General features: G+C 35.8%; 2 protein-coding genes across 5 annotated transcripts in view; both read right to left on the bottom strand.

Annotated features, from left to right (window-relative positions):
- LOC134533091 (keratin, type I cytoskeletal 13) overlaps positions 1-27003 on the bottom strand; it is a 115228-nt gene that overhangs the window by 51849 nt on the left and 36376 nt on the right. For all 4 annotated transcript variants that reach the window (XM_063370331.1, XM_063370333.1, XM_063370334.1 and 1 more), the window contains one exon: positions 25080-25154. In XM_063370331.1, the coding sequence (XP_063226401.1) occupies positions 25080-25154 (75 nt within the window). The remainder of the gene's footprint in view (positions 1-25079; positions 25155-27003) is intronic.
- On the bottom strand, positions 8890-14322 carry LOC134533095 (uncharacterized). Its single transcript, XM_063370338.1, has 2 exons — positions 13863-14322; positions 8890-11336 (listed from the first exon to the last, which is right to left on the bottom strand). The coding sequence occupies exon 2, from the start codon at positions 11063-11065 to the stop codon at positions 10751-10753; it is 315 nt and encodes a 104-aa protein (XP_063226408.1). The 5' UTR covers positions 11066-11336; positions 13863-14322; the 3' UTR covers positions 8890-10750.

The following is a 27003-nucleotide window of genomic DNA, read 5'->3' as shown; positions in this document are numbered from 1 at the left end:
GGAAGGAGCAAATTAAAAAAAAAGTAATTGTAGTCTATATCATGAACGAGATATACATTCCATAGCGTATGCCAGTTTTACAATATATTATTACATGCATATGTCAGTGGTCATATTGTAATAATAGTGCTAGCGTAGTTAGGTACTCAATTGCAATAGTCGATCTATGAATGTATGGTTTCACTGGATTTTATATTTAGGACATTATATTAATATCCCTTAAGAACATACAATCATCATCATATTGCAATTACACAGTAGTAGTTGAATGGATCATGGTTCCCAATTACACACACTATTGTATTGATGAAATTTGCATATTTCATACCACATGATTACAAGTTAACATATAAAGGAGTAGAAAAATTAGGGAATAAACCAGGAAAAGGTCGTGGGAAACTTAGTTTTATTATATAATTTTAAAATTTCAGTCTACTAAACAAATGATTCAATAGTAACGTAGCTACTGCGGCAACGAATTCTAGTGGCGGGTGCGTAAACTACATGTGTGATTCGCGTCCGCCCAACACATTTCATACAGACAATGGGAAACGTTAGACAATAATCTGTTTACTGAATAATTGTAACAAGATGGCCAGTATTTTCATAAAACTCCTTTTTGAAAATCATGTCAAAGACGGAGATTAGTATGTTTTAAAAGTATTTTTCGCTTTTATCGTATCCGCTTCATTATATAGTTTAAAGTTTCGGACTGCTAATCAAATGATTCGATAGTCGAAGGTAGTAGTTCTGGCAGCGAATTCTAGGGGCAGGGGCGGAAACCACGTAGGTATAAGTGTATTTGCAACATGAGAACACATGAATTTGCTCGTTAACTAGATTAGAGGCTACACATCTCTGGCGTTTTAAATGCTCTTCTGTTTTAAAAATCCCGTGCAAAATGGCGGTTGTGTCGCTGTTACTCCGAGGTCAGAGCGGTGTGGGGTAGCAGGGACCCCGGGCCAGCTCCGAAATAGGAGCAGCGGCCGCCCGGTTCGCGAGATGTATACTTCCCTCCCTCCCACTCACCCACCCTCTTTCCCCTCTCCCTTCCCCCTCCACCGACACCCGCGCATCACGTGTCCTCCCGCATCCCCGGCGTCCCATTGGACGGCGCCAGTGTGCCCCGACTCCCGGCGGGCTCTCGCGCGACGCTGTTTCAGATGTCCCCCAGTCCTGGCGGGGCGAAGGCAATGACGAACCACTGCAGAATCATATCGTCTAGCACGCCCCAGATACACAATGACTAGAGACATGCAAAATTCGCGGATTCATTTCGCGATAGGCTAGCATCAAAACAACTATACCTTCGTACTGCTTCTGCGATTGGCCCACATTTTATCCGGGGAACTGTGAGCCAATGGGAAACACTAAACCAAGAAAGTGCCGAATTACGGACAGCCTAGTTGAGACGTCTCACGCGTCAGTAGCCAATGAACAGGTGTCATTTCCGCGAGTATTTAAAGGACTGTGGAGTCTATCCTAGAGGTCAATGAATCCGCGAATTTTGCACGTCTCTAACAATGACTAGAGACCGGAAAAATTCGCGGGTTCAATGACCTCCAGGATAGACTCCAATATCCTCTACACACTTGGGAAAATGCCAACTGTTCATTGGCTGCTGACTTGTGAGTCGTCTCGACTGGGCGGCCTGTGATTCGACACTTCAATGAGTGAGGGTCTCTAATTGGCCCTCAGTCCTCCAGATTAACAGTCAACCAATGGCAGAAGCAGCACTAAGGTATAATTATTTGAATTTTAGCATAACACGAAATGAACCCGCGAATTTTTCAGGTCTCTAGCAGGTCGCTCAACCATTTATCAAGTTTTACAACAAACATTTATGTTTTTTTTCCTAATTAGCATATATTTGGTTGGCTCGTTGGTGATGAAAATTACCAACAAAACAAACATAAAAAAAAAATTAAGGGAAAAAAATCTAAAATACAGTTGGTCGAGATTTTTAAAGGCGTCATATTTTTTTTCTTGTCAGAGATCCAGCTTTTCGTGGTTTGAATCTCTTCACTTCCTAAAAATTTTGTACGAAAATTAGATAGTGTATACTAATAAGGTTCATAACAACACTCGTAGGTAATGGAATATCTACCTGAGTTGCCTGCGACATAGCACTCTAAAAAAAAATTGTACTTTTACAAGGGAAATTCTTGGAAACCCTGTTGCCAAGGATATTTCTTGCAAAACTACAAGGCAGGGCCTTGCAAAATCGCACATGGTACAAATCTCTGCCTTGTAGTTTTACAAATAATATCCTTGGCAACAGGGTTTCCAAAGATTTTCCTCGTAAAATATAAAAAAATTTCTTTCAGTGAGCTCTACTGGTGCACTCTAGGAACAGCATCAGAAATGAGGATGTGAGCCTCTAGCATACGAAAACACTACGGTTACCAATAATAGATTAAAGTATAATGGCGGACTCCATCAGACGAAAACAAGTCGGAGGCGTAAAGAGGGTTTTACAGCTTAAGCTAGTGGAACGCAAGATAGTGGTTGTGGTCAATGGAAATGTAAAAGGTTAAATTAAAAGATCAAGGTCGTGTTCAAAGTTGAATATCATCCAACATATAGACGGTAACATTACAAATCCAAGACGGTGGCATGCTTCTGGCTCTTCCTTCAGACTATAGAAGCAGGAAGAGCTATAATATACTACTCAATAATAAAGTATTTTCTATACAGTCTATTTCATTCCTTGTGATAGTTAGTTGGTGTGTATTCCCCCGCCGAAAAAAACAAACAAACAAACATTGTTTTTACCTCTGCGTGTATGAAGTGTTGCCTACGTCTCTGGAGCAAGAATAGCATTAACGTTTGCACGCGTTTGTACACATAAACGGCGTGTATTAGACAGTTGTGACAATATGAATAGTTTTTGTTGATTTCGTAATAAATATCACTTAAGCCAGGGGCGTAAGCAGATTGTCGTTAATTTCCTCGCCCCCCCAAGTCCTAAAACATCTATAACATTTATCATTCCCACCAACAACAGGAAAGCAGCGGGCAAAGTGATTCAACTACCCCTACTTTTCCGAAATGAAATTCTGCGTACGCTCCTGAAAAAAACTGCTTCAAATACCAATAAACTCGGTGACACCCGTATTATTTTTGACAAAGGTTCGTATAATAGAACACTATTATTGAGGTTTTATTTTAAACAAGATAATTTTTGATATTTTGAACCAATACTATTTATAAAACTGATTCTCGAGGGCGAGTATGTATTATTGTTAGGAGTTGAGCTAGGATGCAAGTGTCTCGCGTTACCACTTCCCCATTTTGCAAAAAGAAAACCCTTCCCGAAATACTCGTATTTAGAGCGAGCTTCCGTACAACCTGTGTGTAACCTCACGGAAAACCCGTAGCGAGTGAGTTAACGAGTTTTACTCTCCCTGCGAAATGGACACTCGCTGAGATAGTTATGTTTTGCTTGAACATGCACGAGTTTTAATCCACAACGAGTATCTAGTGAACTCGCATATACCTACTGTTGCAGGCCAGTTATGCAGGATCTGTAGGCGAGCGAACATCCTTGGAAGTAAAGCGAGGTGTGACACTGGGTTGGACCAGCGAAGGAAAGGTGTTTTTTTTAAATAACGAATTTTATTTTACTTCTTTTGTCGACGGGAAAGTAAATTGTGGCGAATAAACTCAACCGCACAGTCCGAGGAAACTAAGGTACGAATATCGATATTGGCCTGCGGAGAGGAACAATTAAAAGTCTATTACCACCGTACAATCTCGCTCCAAAACAATGTTTGTTGAATAAATGGAAGACACTCGAGGATAAACACCTACCATAAACAACGTAAACAACACGCTAGATCAACACAGAAGGAAAAGGGACGTGGTTTCTATTGCAAAGCATGTCAATTATTACTGGTAAATGAATTACTTGTTATGAAAATAAAGCGTGTAACCTATCCAACCAAATAAAAAAAAATAATTATTTATATAAGATTTTATTTATAATTTACGTTTTTCTTGATTCAGTACAATTTCTTGGACATATGCCGTTGCAGTTTTGCACTGTTTTTCATGGAAAAATTCCATAAATGAAAAATATATATATATATATATATATATATATATATATATATATATATACACAAAAGCTACTTTAGGCTTGATTTCTGTTGGTTTATATTTTTCATTTTTTTTATTTATTATTTTGCATATGAATGTTTTCCATGACCAACAGTTCAAAACTGGAATGGCGTGTGTCCAAGAGAAGGTATTAAATCAAAATTCTCCATTGATTAAATCATTTAGGGACCGTTACATTGTTCTTATTTTAACTTGAGATCTATAGTAAACAAAAATTTAAAATTTTTCAAGCATAAATTTTATTATTTCGCAAACAAGCGTACAATTGAATTAGTATATAAACTTAAGAATGGTTAAAAAAAATACTTGGTTCGAACGGCCTCAGCAACGGCAAGAGAGTAACGAGTAATCATTAAAAATAAACCGACTAGCTTCGATAAATTGCCTCGAATGAAATATAACGTGTAATATTAAGGAAATAATGTTGTTTATTTGGTAAACTTATTGTGCGTCATGTAATTTGTGTTATGCGATAATAATATTAATAAATTATAAACACGTTGATGCGATGTTCTCGTGGTAAAAGCTAATGGTTGGATCATCGTCAGAAATGGCCGGCCCTAATACATTGCGCTGACAGGAACGTGTGATGGTTTGTTTGGAAACTTTTAGTTTTGGAAGGTTGACAGGAGTGAGCAGATGGACTCGAGTCTGCCAGTTAGTGCTGCCAACACCCACACTCGCTCTTTGCAGTCAACCGAGCTGCATGTTCCGCTATCAGATCAAGAGTGACTTAACACGCCCAGTTGTAGTATTTCGGTTATGACTATGTATACTTTTTTGTTTTTAGTTATATTAATTTTGTAAAAATTTGATAAAATAAAATATTTAATCCATTATTAGTTAGCAAAACCGACAAAAAAAAAATAAAAAGAAAACAGTCCCGGCAAATACAGCTGTACCCGTGTGCCTTAAAAAAAACCTTGAAAACTGTATAACATGGGACAAGAACGATTAAAAATAGAAGTAGATGTACTCGAACATCTTGGAGAGTAGACGAAAAATGAAGACCAAAACTGTTGCAACCATTTATATATGCAGTAATATTTCTTATAGATGAGTAAATACGTGTAAATATACCTACATACTATTTATATTTAGTTATGTGTTAGATAGTTTTGTCAAAAAGTGATATTTATTACTATATGATTGCAATTTTAATAACAAAACTGTTATTTTTAATGACTAACTTAAATTAACTCTTTGCATGTTTTCCGATACACATATTAATTAATTTTTCTAATAATTATGCTACATCTTATTTAAATATAATAGAATTGTGCAGGCCTACTATGTTTAAGAAATTAGAACTTCTGTCTGCTGCATAACTCACAAAAACATGGAATTATTTCCAGTGGTACATTACAAAGCAGGTATTTAAAATCAGAATTCAAAAATTATATTAAAACATTCGAGATGATAGTCAAGTTAAGAAACTAAGCGGACCAACACATTTTCTCTTAAACACTATATATCATTAAATATTTTTAATCGGATTATTTCTTTCCTTAAGGTGAGCTTTACTAAATACCATGGGCAATTTTAAGCCCCAGAGCTAAATATTTTGAATAAAACATGTTTATTAACTCTCTTACATAAAATATTTACTAGACTTGTTAAAAATAATAATTATAAAACATATAAGCCCACATACACTTCATGAATTGGTAAGCAGTTTTAATCTCGAATAGGTCAAAATAAACTAAAAATACACAAAAAAAACCTTTAAGGGGATTTTTTTACATCAAACAATGTTTATCTAAAGTAATTTGAAATTTCTATTGGTGATGTGAAACAGTAAACCTCATGTAAGTGTATCTATTTTAGGTGATAATATCAATGTCAAATCACATGACCCATTTATTGTAAACCCTTTAATTTCACTGTCAAAATGTAAAAAAAAATTATTTGGGATGAACACCTTGTGCAGAAACAAAAAGTTTTCATTTGCAGTATTTAATAAAATCTTTAGAAAAAAAGGTTTTTATATGAAGATCAAACAAATTTTGCGTCTAAGCGAGTATGTTTGCACAAAAAAAAGTGTTTTTCAGTATCAAAGCGCACAGTGACTGCTCTAATAAATTTAGCACAGTTAATTAGAAACAGTATAATACACTTTATGCGTGGATGTAGTCTTAAGTTAACAGTCACTGGAATCTTAAGCTACTTCTTATATAATTTAACACGAAGTCAGATAGGAAAAAGGTTAACACTGAACCGTTAATGATGATTATAGTAAATATATTTAAGCGGAGTGAGTGAACTCGGTTGGAATCATTTTGCTAGTTCAAAGTTGGCTTACAAACTATACTGTTTAATGTGTAAACATCTTAGCTCTCGGTATACGGCATGCGGTAGAAGTAATTTCGTGAATGGGACGGAAGTAGAATGAATGGAAATGTGTTATCACGGTGCCGAAGTTGTCAAAATGGCGAACCCACATGTAACAACATAAAACAGTATATAGTCACTTTCGTAAATATTAGGGGACACACCAAACGTATTTTTATGCCAAATGAAACTTTATGATAGTGAAACTACCCTGGAATATATTTGGTTAACTAAAATAGTCATAGTAAAAAGTAATAACAAGTTTTAAAATTCGTAAGAAAACTGGCGTTACACTGATTATAATAACATATTCTCCTTTCAAAATCCCAAAACGCTTGGTAGCACAGCTATAGAGTGTGCGTTTATATAGCTCAGGGAATAATTACTGACGTGGTTGAAACCTCATTACTGGAAAAAGTATTACTCTTTAATGAAATATTATAATATTATGTAATAATAATAATAGAAAGTGTTCAAGGAGCAAAACAAATATACAAACATATACTTATTGTTATAATATGTGTTTTAAAATGTTTCAGGTTCATATTTTAGTAATGCCGTAGAAGTATAACTTCTAAAGTATGCGGAAACTTAAGAGTATTAACTGTTGAGTGAATTTTAACAAGATGGGCAGTATTTTAATAGAATTCCTTATCGAAAATCAGGTTCAAGCCTGAAATTAGGACCTTTTCAAGTCTTTTTCGCTTTTAACGGAGCATCCAGTAATTTTGGTATTTGAAAGGTAAATATTTTATTTATCAATTAATTAATACTAATTACCATTATTTTAAAGAATTCTACGTTAATTTTCGTGTCCGAGTTTCGTTTTATAAGTTTATTTGCGATATTAACAAAATGAAAACACATGAACTGGCTTGTTAGTGAGGTACGATGTTTACCTCACATCACTGACGAGTATTGAAAGAATAGCTCACATTTTTCAACCTTTTTTCCCCCTTAAAAGTAAACCATTTTGGCAATATTTTCCCCCATGGATACTTTATGATACGATATTTATAGCTAACACATGAACGCCAAGGAATTATTAAACACACAAATCACAATATTTGCCAAATACTTTAAAGATTTAAGTATAGATGATTCTGTTATTTTGTGATAGTATTGAGGATGAAACGACACAACGATACGTAATTTTTATTATTGTATCTCAGTAGTGGCTCATAAATACTTTGGTATTACGATAGGCATGAATGTCTGAATGAAAAGTTATTTATTATCGCTTAGTAAAAAGTACTAACATTGCAACGAGAACGGAATGTCAATACGTTGTGATTTTACACATATTACTTAAACATTCGTCTATTTTATTTGCTTGATTTCATAAAAATGTTGTGTTTATGTTGAAATAAATTATGCATACTCTACATATATGAGTTAAAACAACAAACAATAAATATGATGCACTTCCGTGTAATGAAACGTTTAAGGATTTTCAGAACGAAATCGGAAATGAATTTTCAAAACTACTAATCTTAATTTATACAAAAAGGGACATTTAATTTTTTTTACACTTGCTCCCAGTCATAAGGTCAAAACTATATGAGTATTATTCAAATTGAAGAACACGGCCTGGAGCAAAAATAAATAAATAATAAACAACGTAACATTGCATGATGGAAAAGACATTACAATATAGTTCAGAGTGTACGGTACATTAAAAAATTCAGCAAACAGTAGCCTCCAGGTTTGCTTCACTCCTAGTCACACTTATGGTTTCCCAGAATCTTATATTTGTTAGTTTATATCCACTGAGAGATGATAATAATACTTATTGCTTTGATTTATCCTGTTTGGATGGCTTGGGATTAATCATAGCACTATTTATCTTCAACGTTAGTGGCTTGTCATTAAAATAAATGGCGGTAGAAAATTTTTTCAGAGACGTGATCAAATAAGCATGAAGCTTATTGATTCAATATTTGTTTAAAAGTGGGCGTACTTGTTTATCTTCTTGCGATAGTTTATCGAGCAAGATGTAATTGTGATGAATTTTATTTATTCTTTTATTCGTACAGCAACGGCTCACTTGGGCGTGTTTAGTCTGTTTGGCTGGCACACAAAATTTCTTCGCATGCAATAATTGTGCCACATGTAGTTCGGTGAAAGTAGTTTAGTTTTTTAATTGGCACGCCTCAGTCATTATTGACAATTTCTTAACGTTGGTAGAACAAGCGATAAATTGCTATGATAAACCAAGCAAGCGTTCACGTAAATAAACCCCTTCAAATACCTCTAGGACAATAGTGGTGTTTTGTTTTTCACGCGTGATTCATGTCAGAAACTGCTGGCAAGGCAGTGCTGGTGCTGATAGTCTATTGTTACGCACGCAAAAGGTCGCAGCATCCAGACGACAGTGCTGACTGTTTATAGCCAGAGCTATCTGGCGGCGTGCGTGCCAGAGATCCGCCCACTCGCAGCTCCCCTCCCTCTTCTTCAACCCCTTTCCCACACTCATTCCGCCTCTGGCCCTCCTACGGCGGATAGAGAATGTGCGGGCCAGAGGGAGCTCTTCGTCTGCCTCACAGCGGCGTTCAGGTATACCCAGTCCGCGGTAAGTTTGGCAATTTCTGTGCGACACATAGTACTTTAATATTTATACTAGTTTATTTTTTATACCTCTTCAAGAAATCAATTTTCGCTGATAACCATTTTTAAAACTATTAGTATTGTTCCACAGAATTCTCCGTGCTGTATTTACATTGAACATCGGCCGATTTTGGCTAGTTTTCTATGTGTTTATGTATTAATATTTTTGGCTCTTTTTTGTTTGTTTTGGGTTTTTATCTATGACACACGGTTCAAACTAGCAATGGTGTATGTCCAAAATAATGATTCAATTAAAATTTTTTCTAGTAGTAACTTTGAATTAGTTTTTCTAAGAAATTAGCACTTCATAGTCAACATACAATATTATTTGTGAAGAACAAGGAAAATAAACGGTACCACTCGAGTAGGGAAGTTAAATATTAATTTGAAGGAAAAAAAATTAAAATGCAATGCTCGCTGAGAAATTATAGACATAAAGCTTACGTCAGCGAAATGAATTGTCTGTCTCAGGAAACCAAGACTGACAAAGAAAATGTTCAAAAATGTACAAAATAAAGAAAAATGAGCCAAAATATATAAGAAAACAAGTAGAATATTCTCCAGAAGGAAATAAGTCGGTGCAACAAGACAGAATTACATAGCGAATGACTAAATGAAAAATAAAACAAACTAAATAACGACGACAACATTGCTGAAAACAGTAGAATAGCTCCAGATGACATAAGTATACAGTGAAGATGAATTCAGTAGCGAGATTTTTTGAGACAGGCATACATTATCTTTGAACGAAATAAAACTCTCATTGATTGTGCAAAAGTACAATTTTGGTTCAAAAGAAAAAAAAAAGTAGCATACAGAATCACCCATAAAAAGTGTAAAACTATCGGAAGCCTGGCACACAGTTTTTCATACAATTCCTTTGTGATTTAGTTCAAGATTATCGATAAAAACTTTTTCGTAGAATTGTGTCGTAAAATTAAGATTGCGCATTTAGCATCAATTTCTAATGAAGAAATCCTATTTTTGGGTACTAATCGTAGAAACATGTTTGACAATATGCCTGAAAATCAATGAAATATAAAGTGTAGAAATAATTTTGATATGAAATAATTAATTCAGGTTATTTTTATTTTATTATAAACTTGTCAAATAAATTTTTAACAATTTGTTAGGCAATGCTGGTAGCGTAGCATACTGCTAGTGTTTAACTACAGACACTGCACGTAAGAAAAGTGATTTTGTGTCTAAAAATTTTTTTTAATTGACTAAACTTGATCAGCTCACATGGGAGTTCCCGCTGACGAGATCAAAGTGCCACTCGTTCCAGTTTGAGCACCAAATTGTGTAGAGAACTGGGCATGCCACGCTTACCAAGTTCTAAGCGGAACAAAAGAGGAAGAAAAACCCCACCGTGTTGAAGGTTTGGAATAAAAATCCGAAGTTTAACGGCGCACATGAAACTCATGTTTTTACATCGGCCAAAATTTAGGTAGAAATAAAATGACAAGGAACTGAAATTATTTTTGAACCTAACTGTGCGTTTCATAAACCTAAATTTTTTTAAACGTAACACCCAGTTGTGTGGAAGAATGTATACCAAACAATATCGGATGTTTAATACGATTGAGCAACCTTAAAAATACATTTTTTCTGCTTTACTTCAATTCATGCAGCTGTTGTCTTTATTGTGTAAATACATTTTAACGTGCCGCGGGGTTTAGACCTCAGATCACCTACAAATGGAAAATATAAAGCTGGGGACAAGTGATGGTGCACTATGGTATCGGCTGCGAGCGCGCTGATGGCCGGAGCGCGCTGTACGTACCAGCGAGATGTGCAGCAGCTTGTTGGTGAGCGTGGTGAGGAACTCCCTCTTGTGCGGGTCGAAGCGGTCCGACGGCTTGAAGCCGCGCTTGCTGACGATGACGCAGTGGCCCGTGGTGTGGCTCTTGCGCAGCGAGTAGCCGGCCTGCTGGTTCAGTTGGCTGCCCTGCCGCTGCAGCCCCATGAAGTTGCCCACGCTCCTGCTCGTGCTCAGGTTCATGGCTGCCAACCGTCGACGGAACGAACCAGAGGGAAGGACGTCTGGGGGAGCGGTCTTCGAGAGCTTGGTCACGGGCTGGTCTTATCACCCGCGAGATGTAGGTTTATTCTTATTAAATCCTGTTAGTTTTTATGATTATTTTTTTGGCTTGTCCATTCACCATTCGTCTATTAATCGAAGATTGTCGTAGGAGCTTTGCGTGAAAACTTAGATGTCGAGGTTCGAAGTCCTTAAATTGAAGCTGAAACAAGCGTTGTGAAAGTGTTTTTGGCTGTGAAACGACAGAAAAAAATTAATTTAGTTTAAATTTCAAAAAATTAACACTAATTAAATGGTAGGGTTTGACAGTCTGTTCTCTGGGGCATTACCGGTGAGTAGCTGGAGTTAGCAACCAGGTGCCTAAATGTAAATCTCACGTTTCTACGATTTCCACTCCTGCTGACAATCAAGTCAAGAAAAATAACAGTGTTAGTTCGTTTTTTTTTAAATTTTGAAATTTGCATTGTCTATAAACAACTATAGCCATTATCCATACCAGCATTTAGGTTTGTATTATCTATCTTTTATTGCTCTCGAGTCAAACATATCTCAACAGCATATTATCTTTGAACGATTTGTGCAATGGGAGTGCATGACTTGATGTAAGCTTTTGGACATACGCCATTGCTAAGAACATGTATGTCTGTAGAAGAAAACTACAAAAAACCAAAAGAATAAAAACACAAATTAAGCAAAAATTGCTGTTGTCAACAGGATATATACACCACATAATATTCCACAGCAATGAACATGGCACAAAAATCGGACACGAGTTTTGATAACAGCAAGAATTACAAAATGTAAAGCAATGCTCATTTGATAACGGTTACCAATAAAAAAAAAGAGGTATGCCGGAAAATCAGAACCAATAAAGAGAAGAACAGTTATAATCAATAGCCCTGAAAGAGCTCAATAATTCAACGTACTATCAACAAACTGAAGACATTCCTAGGTTCAATAAGATACTATTTTTTTCTAGCTGGAGTTTACGTATCGTCTATAAAGAGGTGATCAGAAACGGTAACCTTCAACGAAGCAATTCAGGGATGTAAGCAAGGAGCAAGCCATGTGTGTGGCAAGGACCTCTCTCATCATTTGCTTGGAGTGACTTCGGGAAACCGCGCTAAACAGAAGCCGAGAGTCGAAACCCGTGTTCTCCAACGTTTCATTGTTACGCCTCCTCACTCGGTGGGAAAGTTTGTCATGCTCCACCAAGATTTTCGGGTTAAGCAGTGCGCGGAGTCTACTGCTCGGTGCAATCTCGCATCGAGCTGTGTCTTGAGTTTTGAACGTGTCCGTTTGCGCGAGTGGATGTGTTTCGAAGGCTGATCCCCGAAAGCGCGGAGGCTAGAGGGGACGAACTGTAGAGCTCGTCTTGGCACACGCCCCAACCTATAGGCCGTCCAGAATACCTTATTCTGGCGGCGCCCGGGGCGCGAGGAAAGAAAAGAAATAAACGCGGCGAGGCTGTCTGCAGCAGCCGGCACAGTTGTCAGCAACGAGACACTTTCTTCTGAACGGCGTTTTTTTTTCCGGCAGCGGTTTTGGCAAATAAAAGGTCAACATTGCCACATAACCTACACACATCATTGCGGGAATTGTTACTGTCGCCGGCCAAAAAATTTGTAGAATTTGCAGATTAATGAGAACCATATATTCACCTCACTTTTAGTTTACCTAATATTGCATAAATTGATTTTTAAGCCAAAAAACAAACACGAAATAAATAAGGGTCGAACCAAGTGCAAATTTCTAAAAAGAAAGACTTTACCTGAAGAGAAGCTAATATCACAGCTTAAATTCTTTAGTAATTGAAACCTACAGTTTTTTTTGTCTACGTCAAAAAAGACATTGCGTGCTGACGAATTGAAACATTGAGATGTTGGTGCTATGCTTTAGGGTGGTTAAAGGCGAAATCGTCATCCGACTGTAGCAGCCTACCAAAATGCGTATTAAGTCATCACGTGGGCATTTGTGGAGATCATTAGCAAAATATTAAAGATGCCTTCAGCGAATATCCAGTATCTTGAAACACCTATATCTAGGCAATAAGCACACACGGCTGTCCAACTAAGATGCATACTCACAGACTTGTTTCATTACTAAACTAAGTATTGCGAAAATGTTCTATAATTGTGATGAATGTTGTTGATGTGCATTTTTAGAATAAATATTGGTTTGAAAGTAAACTACACAATTTAATGCTATATTTTAGACAATAAAGTTTGAATATAGTAAAATCAATATAAAATAATTATTTTAGACTTCTAAAACCAGTTTCTTAAGTATATTTTATGAGTGCCTAGGTTACATAATATATAGAGATTATATTGCAAAAAAATTAGAAAATATCTTATAAACCAAAAATTAACTCATGGTTTAGTATTAAAAATTAATGTTTACATGAATTTCAACCAAGCCAAATTGCATTTCATATTGAGTATAATTTTAATTATAGGGTAAAACATATTACAGAAAAGCGTATAAGATTTAAATTAATTTAGGTTTTAGAAGTTAAAAAATAACAGTGCTTTTAAATAAAAAAATCTTAAGGTGATTTAAAAAATTACATGAGATTATAATTTAATTTTTTATTTACAATTACTTACTAAACATTATTACTTTACATATACATAAAATTAAAACTGATGAATGCTAATTAGGTTATCTAAATGTCTTCGAAGATAATACTATCTATCTGAAAAAGTAAGTAGGTTTCAAACATCAAAATTTGTGTTTGTCATTAAAAAAAAGTTACCTTGCCAAATACTAAAGAACTTAGTGTATAGGCGATAATAAAACACCAAATATGCCATGTACTACATAAAATATAGAAAATAGTTGAAAGAAAATCTTGTTAATAAAATATAACCAAAACATTTTGCTTAAAAAAATGGTTTAGCTGAATAAAATATCAATGGAAAATGAAAATTTGTTGGTACAAAACAATTTCCCTATTTGTATTTTTTTTTACGTCTTCTTAACGCTCCGAAGATCTGCGAGAGCGAGAAACTCCACAACAATCCAAGGTCAGCAAGTCGTCCGACCGTCGAGTCGCCTGGCCCAGTCTGCTGGACACCGCGACGGAAATAAACACCTCCCCATTAAGCGACGTTTTCTCTCCTCCTCCTCCTCCTCCTCCTCATACTCCACGCAGCGGTGGGGGGAGAGAGAGAGAGAGAGAGAGAGAGTCGCCGGACCGGCGCAGACGCAACCCACGCACTCGCACGCACCTGACGTCGACCCTCCTCCCTCCTGCCCGGCCGCGCACGCACTTCGCGAGACGAAGAGACCCGGGGGCCGCACCAATTCGCGCCACTTCGCGCCGCGACGGCGAGAGAGTGTGCGGACGCGATTTCCACGGTGCAAGTTTTTAAGGGCCGCTGGGGCACGTGCCGTCGGGTTGTCTCTAGAGGGGGGGGGGGAGGGGGCAGTCCCCGCGGCGAGGGGCCTCCTTGGCCCGCGCCCAGCGTCAGGAATAGCTGCGGCGCTCGGTTCGACAGCGGGTCATCTCGAGCTCCGCGGGACTGTGCGACACCTTCACGTGTCGACCTTATGGTGTGTCGACATGTGGAGGTCGAACATGTTAGGGTGCTATCTCGGCGGCGATATCTCTAGGTCGAACATCTTGAGGGCGATAGCTCGAAGGCGGAACACTGAAGTCAAACATTTTGAAGATTACATTTTGAGGATGGTACATCGAATATACTGAGAATGACTCTCGACGGCGAAATCTATAAGCTGAGAGCGATGTTTCGAAGGCGCTATCCAAAAGTCTAACATCTCCAGACGATATTTTAAAGGGGTACATATCCAGGTTGAACATCTGGAGGGTGAAATAACGAGGGTGATATTTAGAGAGGGACAGCTTGAAGTTGAACGTCTAGAGGATGACATATCGGTATCAAACATCTTGAGGGTGACTTAAGAGGTCAAAGTTATTGGGAGCTATATCTCGGAGGCGATATCTCGATGTCGATCATATCTAAGATAACATTTAGAGTTTGGGGGAGGGGGTTATATAGGTCAAACAACTGAACTGCGATTTCTCGACGGTGACATATCGAGGTCGAAGATATTGATGATGACTCTGAGGGCGATATCTCGAGGGTAACATATCTAGGCCGAACATGTTGAGAGGGTTATATTAAGGGCGATATCTCCAAGTCAAACATTGAACATAACATTTAGAGGGGGAAATATCTAGGTTAAACATTTGAAGGAAGATATCTCGGGGTGACATATCGAGGTCGAAGATATTGAGGATGATTCCGAGGGCGATATCTGGAGGGTGAAATTTCTTGGTAGACGTTACTTAGGGCGATATCTTAAAGACAATATTGAAGTTCAACAACAAAGATAACATTTCGAGGGTGGAATATCTAGGTCAAACATATAGAGGACCAAATCTTGAGGGTGTTATCTCGAGGGCGACATCTCTAAGTCGAACGTCTCGAGGATGACATATCGAGGTCGAAGATATTGATGACGACTTCGAGATAGATATTTTGAGAACGACATTTATAGGTCTAAAATTACGAGAGGGATATCACGAATGTATTATCTAGAAGTAAAACATTTCGATGACGATATTTTGAGAGACGTATTTGTGACGCATCGAGTTCGAAAATCTGGAGGACCAAGTCTCGAGGGTAACATATCGAGGGCGACATCTTGAAGTCGAACTTCTTGAGGGTGACATAACGAGGTCAAACATCTCGAGGTCAACTTATCGACATAATGATACTTTGAAGGCGATATCTTGATGTAACGCCGACGATTTTACGTCCCTAGATCGACACAAACTATGTCGAGCTATCATATTGAAGACTATATTATTATTCGTTTGTTATTTATTAAAAAATATATTTCAAAATACTTAATTAACACACAGAAATATTATGAGAATGTTAGTATTCAAAGAAATACTATCGATTTTCATAACAGGTGCATTAATAATGTACTCTTTATTAAATTTCTTTTAATATTTCAAACCGAAGATTACATGTCGTACCGTGACCGATACTGAACGACATTCTGAGACTTAAAATTTGAAGTCTGTTTTCGAGATCGGCACATCGAGGTCAACATGTGGAGAACACCATGTAGAAGGTAGGGTCAAAACTGATCCTGTAAAGTACGATATTTCGACTTTTCACTGACATTAAATACATGCTGATATTCAATATCAAGTTCCCGATGTTGCACAGACATCGAGTGTTTAGAGAAAGGCCATTAAAATTTATTCCTCGCTTGGCCATTAAAATAATTTATTCATCATCAATTTCAATAAATCAGTTTACTGTAGTTGGTTGTCAAAGTCGAATTATTTGGCTCACTAGTGAATAGAGTAATATGAGAGTGAGCCTATGCGCGTAAATAACACTGTCTGCAGCACACGTGGTCACCTGGTACGTCACAGAGGCGAGAAAACTAAATAGATTGACGGAGCAGGCTTCTTGACAGCTGACCCGAGTCTAGACTTGACAAAGGTCACTTCTCAAAGACGCCAGTACCATTGAATATATATAATGTATAGAAGTCGCGAGCCCAGGTTAAATTTTCTGTCCGGTTTCTCAGAAGAATTGTTGTAGTTCCAAGCTCCGCCGCTGCGATCGCTTTCATCGCTGGGTATCGGCCGTATACGCCCCTGGTGGTATTTGGCAGAACTAGGTTAACCAGCCCAGTCGTGACATCATCCTTCACCCCCCCCCCCAAACCCCCTTCGAAAATCCAAGACCAACGATTCAAATTACCCGGCAGGTCTTATCAGTATCGTTAGGCGACCTTGAAGAGGAGCTTCCCTTACCGTCGTTTGAGAATGATGAAATCCCAAAAGAAGCTAGCCACGGAAATCACTGAATGATGGGATTCTGTACCCGAGTGAAGTGAAAATTAGCTATTAAAACTGTATTGGGCCAATAGTCAGTGTTCCGTTCAAAATATGGTTTTATTTTAAAAGTAAAATACTTATTTAAACTATATTTCGCGTTTGTACAAATTTACTTTTAGATATTGGCAAGGAAAATCAACATACCTTAAACAACCTTCTCTTATTCAACGTAATCTATTAAGTAGTAAAAGGGGTAGATATTATTTTTAAAAATAAAAAAATGGAACCCACTAAGTCAGTGGCAAGATATATATAAATTCAATAATAAAATACGCATATTAAATTTTTTTGTATTTAACTTTTTTCGGAAATAAAAATTAAGGATGATTTTGGTTTAATTGGTTTACGTATATTGCTATATTTTCTAAATCACATAGAAAAGGGAAAAGAGTACATCAGTGAAAATTCAAAAATTTAGTTTAAGTAATACTAGCCATACCAAAAAATCAATATGCGAGATAAGAAATTTGGTAACTGCTCTACATTTCAAATAAAAATGCATTGGTTTCATGAATACTGAAATGTATGCGTAATAAAGCATATTATGTTATTATCCTAAGCATGTCTATAACTAAAAAAATTACAGTAATTTAAAACAATGGTAGTCTTAACCTACAATAAGTGCGCGATTCTTATTTTATATTTTAATTGGCTTCTTCGTCAGATGGAAAAGAGTTAAGATTTCATCAAGGAAAAATATATTCTCAAAGTCACTAAACCGGGAGATAGAAAATAAGGTAGGTACTTAATTTTAAATAAAAGTTAAAATAGGCTTACGCTAAACCAACTAAAAATAAATCGTAAAAATATTTTTATTTATTAAATATGTTCTATACGTGACAGTTCTTTGTGTATAATTCTTCAAAAATCTTTGGAATTTAATACATACTTTTCTTAAAATGGTAGAATATCAGCAATACCCGGAAATTACGTGAGCAAAGCCACGGGTTATTAGATATACTTTTACTATAAAATAAAAACAACTATACATTTATAGTTCACGAATGTGATATTTTGTTTATTGCTTCACAACATTCATTTGCCAGTCTGAAATTTCATCGTACCACTTGTCAGAAATGTCACCAAAAATGAGAGATTTTTTTTGACGAATTTCAATTACGAGGAAACCTTTCGCAAGATTTTTTTCTTCGCAGTAGACACTGGGACACCATTAATTTAAATCCACTAAGATATAAAATTGTATGTATAATGATTTGTTTTTGTATATTTATATAACTTCCCAACCAATTTTTAATGATTTTCATGTGAATAAAAACTTGTAAAGCAATTTAATTAACTGTGTCATAATTATTCTGATTAGATGGAAATACAAACTTTTCATCCGTAATATACGATGATAAAATATATTTATTATTGCAAAATAATATTCACTGTTCAAATGCAAATTTAAATAGATTATTCATACATGTTTCCTGCTAATTAATGGTTTAACATAATAATTGTTAGTATAAAATCCTTTTTCTCTTGTGTTAAAATGGGTTGCTAAAATGAGGAATTATAAATATATCACCTACTAAGTCCGTGCACAGATTTACACAAAACAGCAATGTAGATAATCTTTTTTGGTAGTTTCTAATTTTCTGCCCTGAATAACATGAATTTGGTTAAATTCATACCAAAGTGAATTTTTTGAACAACTTAAATTGATGTCATAAATAAATATTTATTTTATATTAAAAATCCACAAACTGTTTTTAAAATATAATATTTATCACGCCAGATGGAATAATAAACAAAAAATAGCTCTTATATGTTGTCTGTGTTTAAATAATTGTATTATATTTCATGGAAATAATATTAACCTTTCGGTTATTAAAAGAAAATATATTTGTATTCAAAATACTTGCGCATCGTTTTTACGAGCATAACTTGTGTATCTAACCTCAAAACAAGGAATATAAAGAGTGGCAACTAAATGCTATAACAAAAACTCTTATTTTCTTTGGAGATCCGGGAAATGTGCGTTATTTATAAGCAACTTAACATAGTAAATCGTTAACTTTTCAGATCTATGTTGGCAATATTCACCTTATAACGTTTAAGATTATTTATTTTGAATTACGAAACAACCAAAACATTATGTAAAAATGCTTCATCTTATGTTAAAAAAATTATAAACTGCATAGCCACAAAGTATGACATCATACCATTAGTTTCAGTTACTAATAACATTACGTGCACGCGTTTGAACAGTCATCGCAGCCATAGTTGTTTCATAGCTACCAAAATCATTCAACGTTGTCAAGAATTATTCCAAATTATGTTTAGCCATTTTACTCAATGCGCCACTCCGTTAACACAACATTTTATAAATTCTGAACTACGAATGTCAGTATTTTTTTATTTTTTTATTTACGTTATTACGTTTAAGAAATTTCTGTAGTTTTCTTATAATTAAAACTTAAATTTTGATGTTGGCATCTTTTAACCGCACTTTTTTTTTCGGTGGCCGTACTCCTCCAATTCAGTTGCGCCCGCCGGTATCTAAGCGCTCGGATTTCAACAAAAGGCACCGCCTCTCGATAGAGTGAGACAGAGAATTACGCGCATGACCTTGAAAAAAGCGACGCTACAGCGCTCTGGCGTGGAAGCTGGTAACTACGAGTACCCTCTTGTGGAAAGAAGAGCTGTCTAGCGGCGGAGCTAACAACTACCACAGTTTTGGATCCGAAAATTGGAATAATAAATCCTATCCCCTCGCGACTTCTATAAGTTATATATATTCAATGCCAGTACCGAGAAACACATGGCCCTTCCTAGAACATCTCTGCACTCGAGGTACGTTCAGACAGAAACACAGATATCCTTCTCGACTACTCTTGCTTCTTTGAGGATTTACCACGATGGGTGATTTCAACAGCTACTCGCCAGGCGAGTAAAGTCAAGCTCAGCCACTAGTTCGGCGAGTGCCTGCTACACGGTGCAGCCAAAACTGCTTACTCGCGCAGTGGACGTTATGTTGTCATGCTCGAACCATGGAGGTATTAGTGTATGTAGTGGGTGTCTGTTCTGAAGTATAAATCAACTGGTTGGCAATTGTACAGCTATAAATTTGTTTATTAGCTTGAAAAGAACTCGCTAGGAAGAATCGTCAGAATGCCATCATGTAGGGAATACTGCTAAACAAGCATGATACCAACACACATGAAATAAATTTTCGTTAAACTTCATTATAACAAAAAAAAAATAGTTTTGCCATGCAGATGGGAGAAAATGGTGGAGGGGTGAGGGGCCGTTCTCATGTTGACTTCAAATAATAAAATGGCAACGACTTTTCACACCAACTCCATTACTTATTACTCCATGGCTCTAATAGTGTTAACTCATCGTTACTTCTTTGCTTTTATTTCATTTTTTTTTTAAATTTAAAACTAGCTGAAGTTCCCGGCGCAGAGTACTAGAGATAGTGTTTACCGGAACCTGAGGTCTCTCACCGCAGCATCATGCCAAGGAAACCTAGCCTACCGTCTCTTGGACGGTTCTAACACCGAGTGTGCCCGAGCGAGCGATTACATAACAGCGGAGGGGCCAGGTCGCCGCTGGCGCGCGTTAAGCCGTTAGCATGTACAAACGATTTAACTCACGTTAGTCTCCTGAACACAGCACCAATATATAAAAACAAAGTAATAAATTCGCGTGCTATGGCGGCGAGGGGAACAGTCGTGGCTGAGGATTCACACAACACGATTTAAATTGTGTACCCCGCGAACGAGACACCGTTCTGATATATTAATTTGTAAATGTTTTAGGCTTCTTCCGAATATCTCCTTAAATAACCCATTATACCTAAACCTTTCCTTGAAAAAATGCATCTTAAAGTATGCAAGATATTTTTTTTTTGACCTTCCGAAAAGTTACAAGGATCCTTACAGAATCGCCGATGTAGCCTTCCGTGAAATTACATGTAGCTTGCATCCTTTAATGTTTTGAGAATCGCAGCACTATATTTTAGTAAAAATGTAACGATAATCTGAATCGCTTAGCTATATATCTGCACTTGAATGCTTAAAAATTGAAAATCGCCTGAAAATAGTGTACGATTTTCGTAAACGCGGTCAAATGTAAAACAATAATTTTTTTTTGTACAAGAGGCTGGTTAGCGTCCAAAAAATCCGGACATTCTTTCACAGCTGATTCCTCACTGAATGCATTTTGGAAACTAAAAGATTTATTGGTTAAGGCTATATAGATAAAATTAACCTTCTTACTATTTGCCAGTTGAATATTCTTACACCATATTTGAGAAACAATTACTGATAAATTATAGTCTAGACTATTTTTTGTGCAACAAAGTACTTTATTTTATTTGATGAACAGAATGTTTAAGATTAAAGCTTAAAGCCTCATAATAATTGGTCAAAAAACGCGCACTCATTCACGGCATGGACTAAATTATAGCTCCACGTTTCGTAAATATGGCCGGCGCGGTTGTGTGGGAGATTTCCATCAGTTCGAAAATCGATTCCACTGCGGAGAAAATATTTATCCAAACTATTGAAAACAAATACTACCTCACATATAGGTTTATGGCCTACTTAAAGATATTTGGCTTACAAAAAAAAACTATGTTTATTTTATTTGTGATTTACATCTCATCAACATTAAGGCCATTAAGACGTAAATACAGTACAAAGTTCATATCTTCGCTCCATATACCACGATGCAACAAGTTGCGCCAATATATTCTTAGTCTTTTTGATCAAAATTAAAAATCACCAGTAAAAGATATTTCTTCAACACTTTACACAATTCATACACGAAAAATAAATAAAAGGTAAAACGTGTATTTTGTCTGTACAAAATTTTTATTGCGCATGTTTGTTTGAATTTGTTCGATTTGTTTTGGTCTTAAGACATATTTTTTTGAATAAACAAATGAGTTTGTACGTAATAATTTAAAAAATCAGTTTCACCACGTTTCAATATTTTCTAACGTTAAACGTATTCTGCAGCAACTAATTGTTTGGTTTTTCTTTGTGTATAAAATTTTTACTATGCGACCAAATAATTATTTCACTTTACGCAACGAATCAGTGGAAACGGATTTAAATGTGCCAAATTTACATTTCCTTTGACGTTTATACTAGCGTTTTAACAAAACCTTATTGTACTCTGCTTACTATTTCCTTCCTGTTTTGCCCCTCCCTCCAATATACTTCCTATAAACTTAGATGTGTCCTTCCGTTTCAACTAAACGCCATCTAATTCAGAGCATTTCCTTACTCCATTGTCATGAATATCACTTCATTGTTTTTAATGCAGAATCTCATACCATATTTCATTACTTCCTCACTCCATGCCGTTAGTTGTTATTGCACTTTACATTCATTTTCTCCCCACACCATCAACTGAACAGAATAACAGCACGAACTTAAACGTTCCTTCTCCGAAATTTTCTTCCACTCTCTTCATAATCCCACTTAGAGAATCTATGTACCAAGTTTCACGGCTCTAGACGTTTCCGTCTCCGCGCTATGCAAAAAAAAAAACAGACAAACTATCTCTTTTACTATATAGATAAGACAATTATTTTGATGTTACACTATACCATTATTGAATTTGGTGTTCTGTAGACAATTTTATCTCCAGATTTTTGCAACTTGTCTGATATTCGTAAGAGGTTAAACAAATAATCATAACTAAAATTGTTGCCTGGCAATCGAGTTCGTGGTTACTTACCCAATTTTTTTTTTTTGGGCTTCTGCAGCTGGATATGACATTCGAAAAACTTATATAACCTCATTTTCAAACAATGTTTATTTATTAAATACCACAATTCAGCGAAATAATAAAAATAATTATAAAGCTACATGTTTGGTGAGGTCAAGTAGGAAGGTTCCTACGCCTGGAGCGTACGCAACCTAACAGGAGTTGCGTGCAGCGCAGGAGCGAGGGTTGCATACTCACCAAAAGTTGTTAAAAATGGGCTGAATCGAGCGAAGAAAATTAAACACGTAAGTTAACAATAACATTCTACAGTAATTTACATATGTATCCATTTCAGACAGATTTCTTCGATTTAAACACGCACCGGTATTGTCACCAAGCTTTGTTTTCCTCCCAGGTTGGATCCAAGATGGCGGAGTCCCGCTAATGCCTCCTCTGCTGTTCACGACTTACGTGACGTCAGTACGATGAAGCGCAGCGGCCAAGATTCATCTATGTTTCAAACGTGCTCGAAGTTAGACACCGTGCCGGAATGTCTGCTGTACAAGACAGGTAACAGACGTGGAGACTGTTGAAGAGTAGGGTGGTAGCATGCAAGAGAAAATACGAATTTGACGCGAAGCCTTAATACGATATCACTTTCTTGAAGGAATTGTGGGAGTTGGTTTTTCATTATTTTTTTTTTCTTTTTCTTTTAAGAAAATGAGATATAAATAGAGTTATTTCGAATCATCCAAATCACAGAAAACCCGCCATTTAATGAAAAAATATTTTTTTTTCTAAAATATCTGGGTATACGTACTTACATGTGAGTTAAATATAAATACATGTATACAAATTTAGTTACAATTAATGAATAAAATATTGAAAGGATTTTGCAGCTGTTTTAATGCAAGGTTTGATTGAATGTTATAATTTTATGGTGATGAAAATTCTCATAACCTATAGATTAACAGGTTTTGTAGCCATTCGTAGACGTAAAATGGTTAGTGCGCAGACTCTCAGAGCAGAGAAGAAGCTGAAAAGTCTAGATAATCTATGTTGGTGCAAGTCGCTTCCCTCACGCCCACCCGCATTAACTAGAGACGTGGATATTATTTTCAAACTTAAAAATGTTCTGTGAAATTAACTCAGTAGTACCGTTTCAGTATTTCAATACACTATATAAAACTTTTTTTTGTCAGTTTGGGTGTCTTGAAATAAAAAAAACAGAATTTTCATCCATAACTTACTGCCACACAAATTTGACAGAAAACGTTGAGAAAAAACTAATACTTGTTTTTATTATTTTTATGAACTATGTAAAGTAATTAGGCATATATTATATGATATATTAATGACTGTAGTTTCTTTCGTCTTTGGTTTAGATTATTTACAAAATGTTTTGCAGTAATTATTATCAGGTAGTTTTGTAAACCAGTATAATATTACTGATTGTTTAGTTCCATTTAACAAACAAAATATTTTATATAAGAGTAGTTTACCACCATATATATAGGGTTTTTAATCATTTGTGGAAAAATATTGTCATGATTGAATTTACATCATATACCACCACTGGAAAAGCTAAGGCAAAAAGTAAATTCAAAATACTGTTTAAAATATTCCATAAAAATGTTGTTTTGGAAGCCTCTTATTATAATCTACACAAATAATTTCAGATAAAGGTATTTATACTATCTCATTTTACGGTATGTTACAGAATTTTACAGGTAGCAAAATAAAAGCTTTTTAAAATATCTTACAATAGGTAAAATATAAACTATCGTATACATCATAACATAATTTACAATTAAAAAGAATATCCATAGGAGTAACCGTTCATAATTAAACGTGCATTTGATTATACATTTTAGTATGTGTGGTCGTTAATTTCTTTAAGCGTTGCGGGTTATTGGGGTATTTTCCTGGATGAAACTTACAGCTTCATTTGTAGAGCGAGGAATACATGGTATTTCACTTCAGATATGTTCGTGTTTGTTGACCGAAGCTACGAGAAACTTGTGAGACAATTCTGCGTCGGTAAATAGCTAGTCATTACTTTAGTTATCTTCGTTATATTTTTGTATTTTCTATGCCAATTTTAATGAACGGATATCAAATTCAACCTACGGATAATGTGCCAAATGGAGTGGTCCTTTTTTTGAAGTACTTAATGGATAAAATTTAATAAAATCGAATTTTATTAATATTGTTGGAAGGAGATTTAAAAGTCTCGTTATGACAGGATTTTGAGTAAAATTTACCGATTAATTTACTTGGCATGTAAAAATAACTTAATTTTGTAACGTTAAATCCATTTAACCGTTTCGGTGAAACGATCTGAATTATAATACGCAAATTTACGAAATATTTTAACATTATACGTTTGTATTTGTTTGGTCAGTTACGCACCTCGTTTGTCTGTTCAGTTTCTTGTTCCGACTTTGGTTCGCCTTCCTTCAGCACTTGGTTCAGCTCCTGGGCGATCTGTTGGGAGATAATAAAACACAAGCAGTCAAACATCAGCCCTTGTGCTGTCGGTTAGCAAAGTGAGATGTCGCCTGCTCGTCTAAGAAGCTGCACTCGAACAAACTACAGCACTACTGATGAGTATGATTATTTCATCTATTAAAAAACCAGTATTAATAAACTGTAATGAATATGCATTTCAGTCAGTTAATTTTACAGCAGTTTTAATAAGCTGCCTATAACTTTGCGTCCACTGTAAGCGATATTAATAGAAAACACTCGCGTGAGAATAGCTTCCATGCAAATACATATTTACAAGATTATATTATTTATGCTCTAAGAATTATGTGCCTGCATGGTTAAATGAAAATACATATTTTCAAGATTATATTATTTATGCTCTAAGAATTGAGTAACTTATGTGCCTGTATGGTTAAATTATGTAATCATATCATTATAACCTTAATGTAAGGAATTGCCTGGGTATTTTTTTTTATTTTGAAAGGAAGGATTACTATAAAGTGCTGAAATAATTACAAATATTCCATTTTGATTCGTTTGGGCCTACTACATTTAACGTTGCGTGACGTCACTTCCCGCTACTCCCGAAATACCGACACCTATTGGGTGATTTTTCATTAGTGGATAGTGATGAAGAATACGTGTATTATGGCTCTTCAGACATGGAAGAAAGTGCGTGTATGAAAGAGACAGACAGAGACAGCGAGAGTCTTCTGGAAGATTTCTATTTTTCTAGTTTTTTAAGGTAAGACCGTGTTAAAAAATTTACGCAAAGAAAGAAAGTTGCGCATGTGTCAATATGACGGATAGCAACAAACAATCAGAATTTTGCTGCGACAGTTCTCTGCTGTTCACTAAAATTTACGCTTTATGTTCGTCAGATTCTCCTGTGGGATGGGCAGGGGGGGATCTTTTCAAAACAGCACAAGTATGTCAGGTTGCGATTTTACACTTTGTACACAAATAGAGAGGCATGAAAACTGACCCAATGATTTCTGAACAAATCACGATTTTCCTATAGCCTATGCGCAAATGATGGCCATATTTTCCGGAGCGAGAAATAACGAAAAGTGTGGTTTCTCCAGATATTCTACACCAACACAAGACATTACGTTTGTATATCAGCAGGGTGCGATAACATATCACTTCCACACCACGACTGTATAAAGAAGGCTTGTGGCCATTACGTTGATTTCATTCTAACGAATGGTCCTGTACCATAAAATTATCCCTCAGTTTGAGTTTAAGAAAGAATTTGGCACACTATGGTTAAGTAAACATATACCGTTTTCATGAGTAACTATGTTTAACTTAGAACACGCTTTGCTTAATCATTGCAGTCACAGTAATTTAAAATTAAATATTTAAACGTCAGTTACAGCAGTATAGCAGTACGCTAAATTCAACGACTTTTACTTACGGTACTATAAAATCAATATTTGATTAAATGTACAGGCAAGTAGAGTATGTTTAAAAAGAAAAAAGTAGTAATATCAACTGTTTGTAACAAATGTCTAGAGAAAATATTCTATAAAATTAAAAAAGGCATCCATAAACATTCTTATTTGGTTTTGAGTTTTATGAACAAGAATAATTTATTTAGCAATACCTTTTAGATAATTACAAGCGCATAATACATAATTTAAGCCAGACTTTTATGATTTTACATACGTTTTAAGATTTTTCCGGTGAAATTCCAATGATTAGCAGTATGTTTTTTTCCCTGACAGTTTGATATATATAGCGTCTTACAAGTTTGCAAGAGTTGTGCAAACAAACATTTTTTTTTGTAGCTAATCTGTTGTAGACCCTGTGGTGATGGGATGTCTAGCATGCATTTCCATTA

Source organism: Bacillus rossius, chromosome 6 (assembly GCF_032445375.1).
Source record: "Bacillus rossius redtenbacheri isolate Brsri chromosome 6, Brsri_v3, whole genome shotgun sequence".
Classification (NCBI taxonomy): Eukaryota; Metazoa; Arthropoda; class Insecta; order Phasmatodea; family Bacillidae; genus Bacillus; species Bacillus rossius.
Note: the sequence above shows the minus strand (reverse complement) of the source record. Positions and strands in the feature narration are given on the sequence as shown.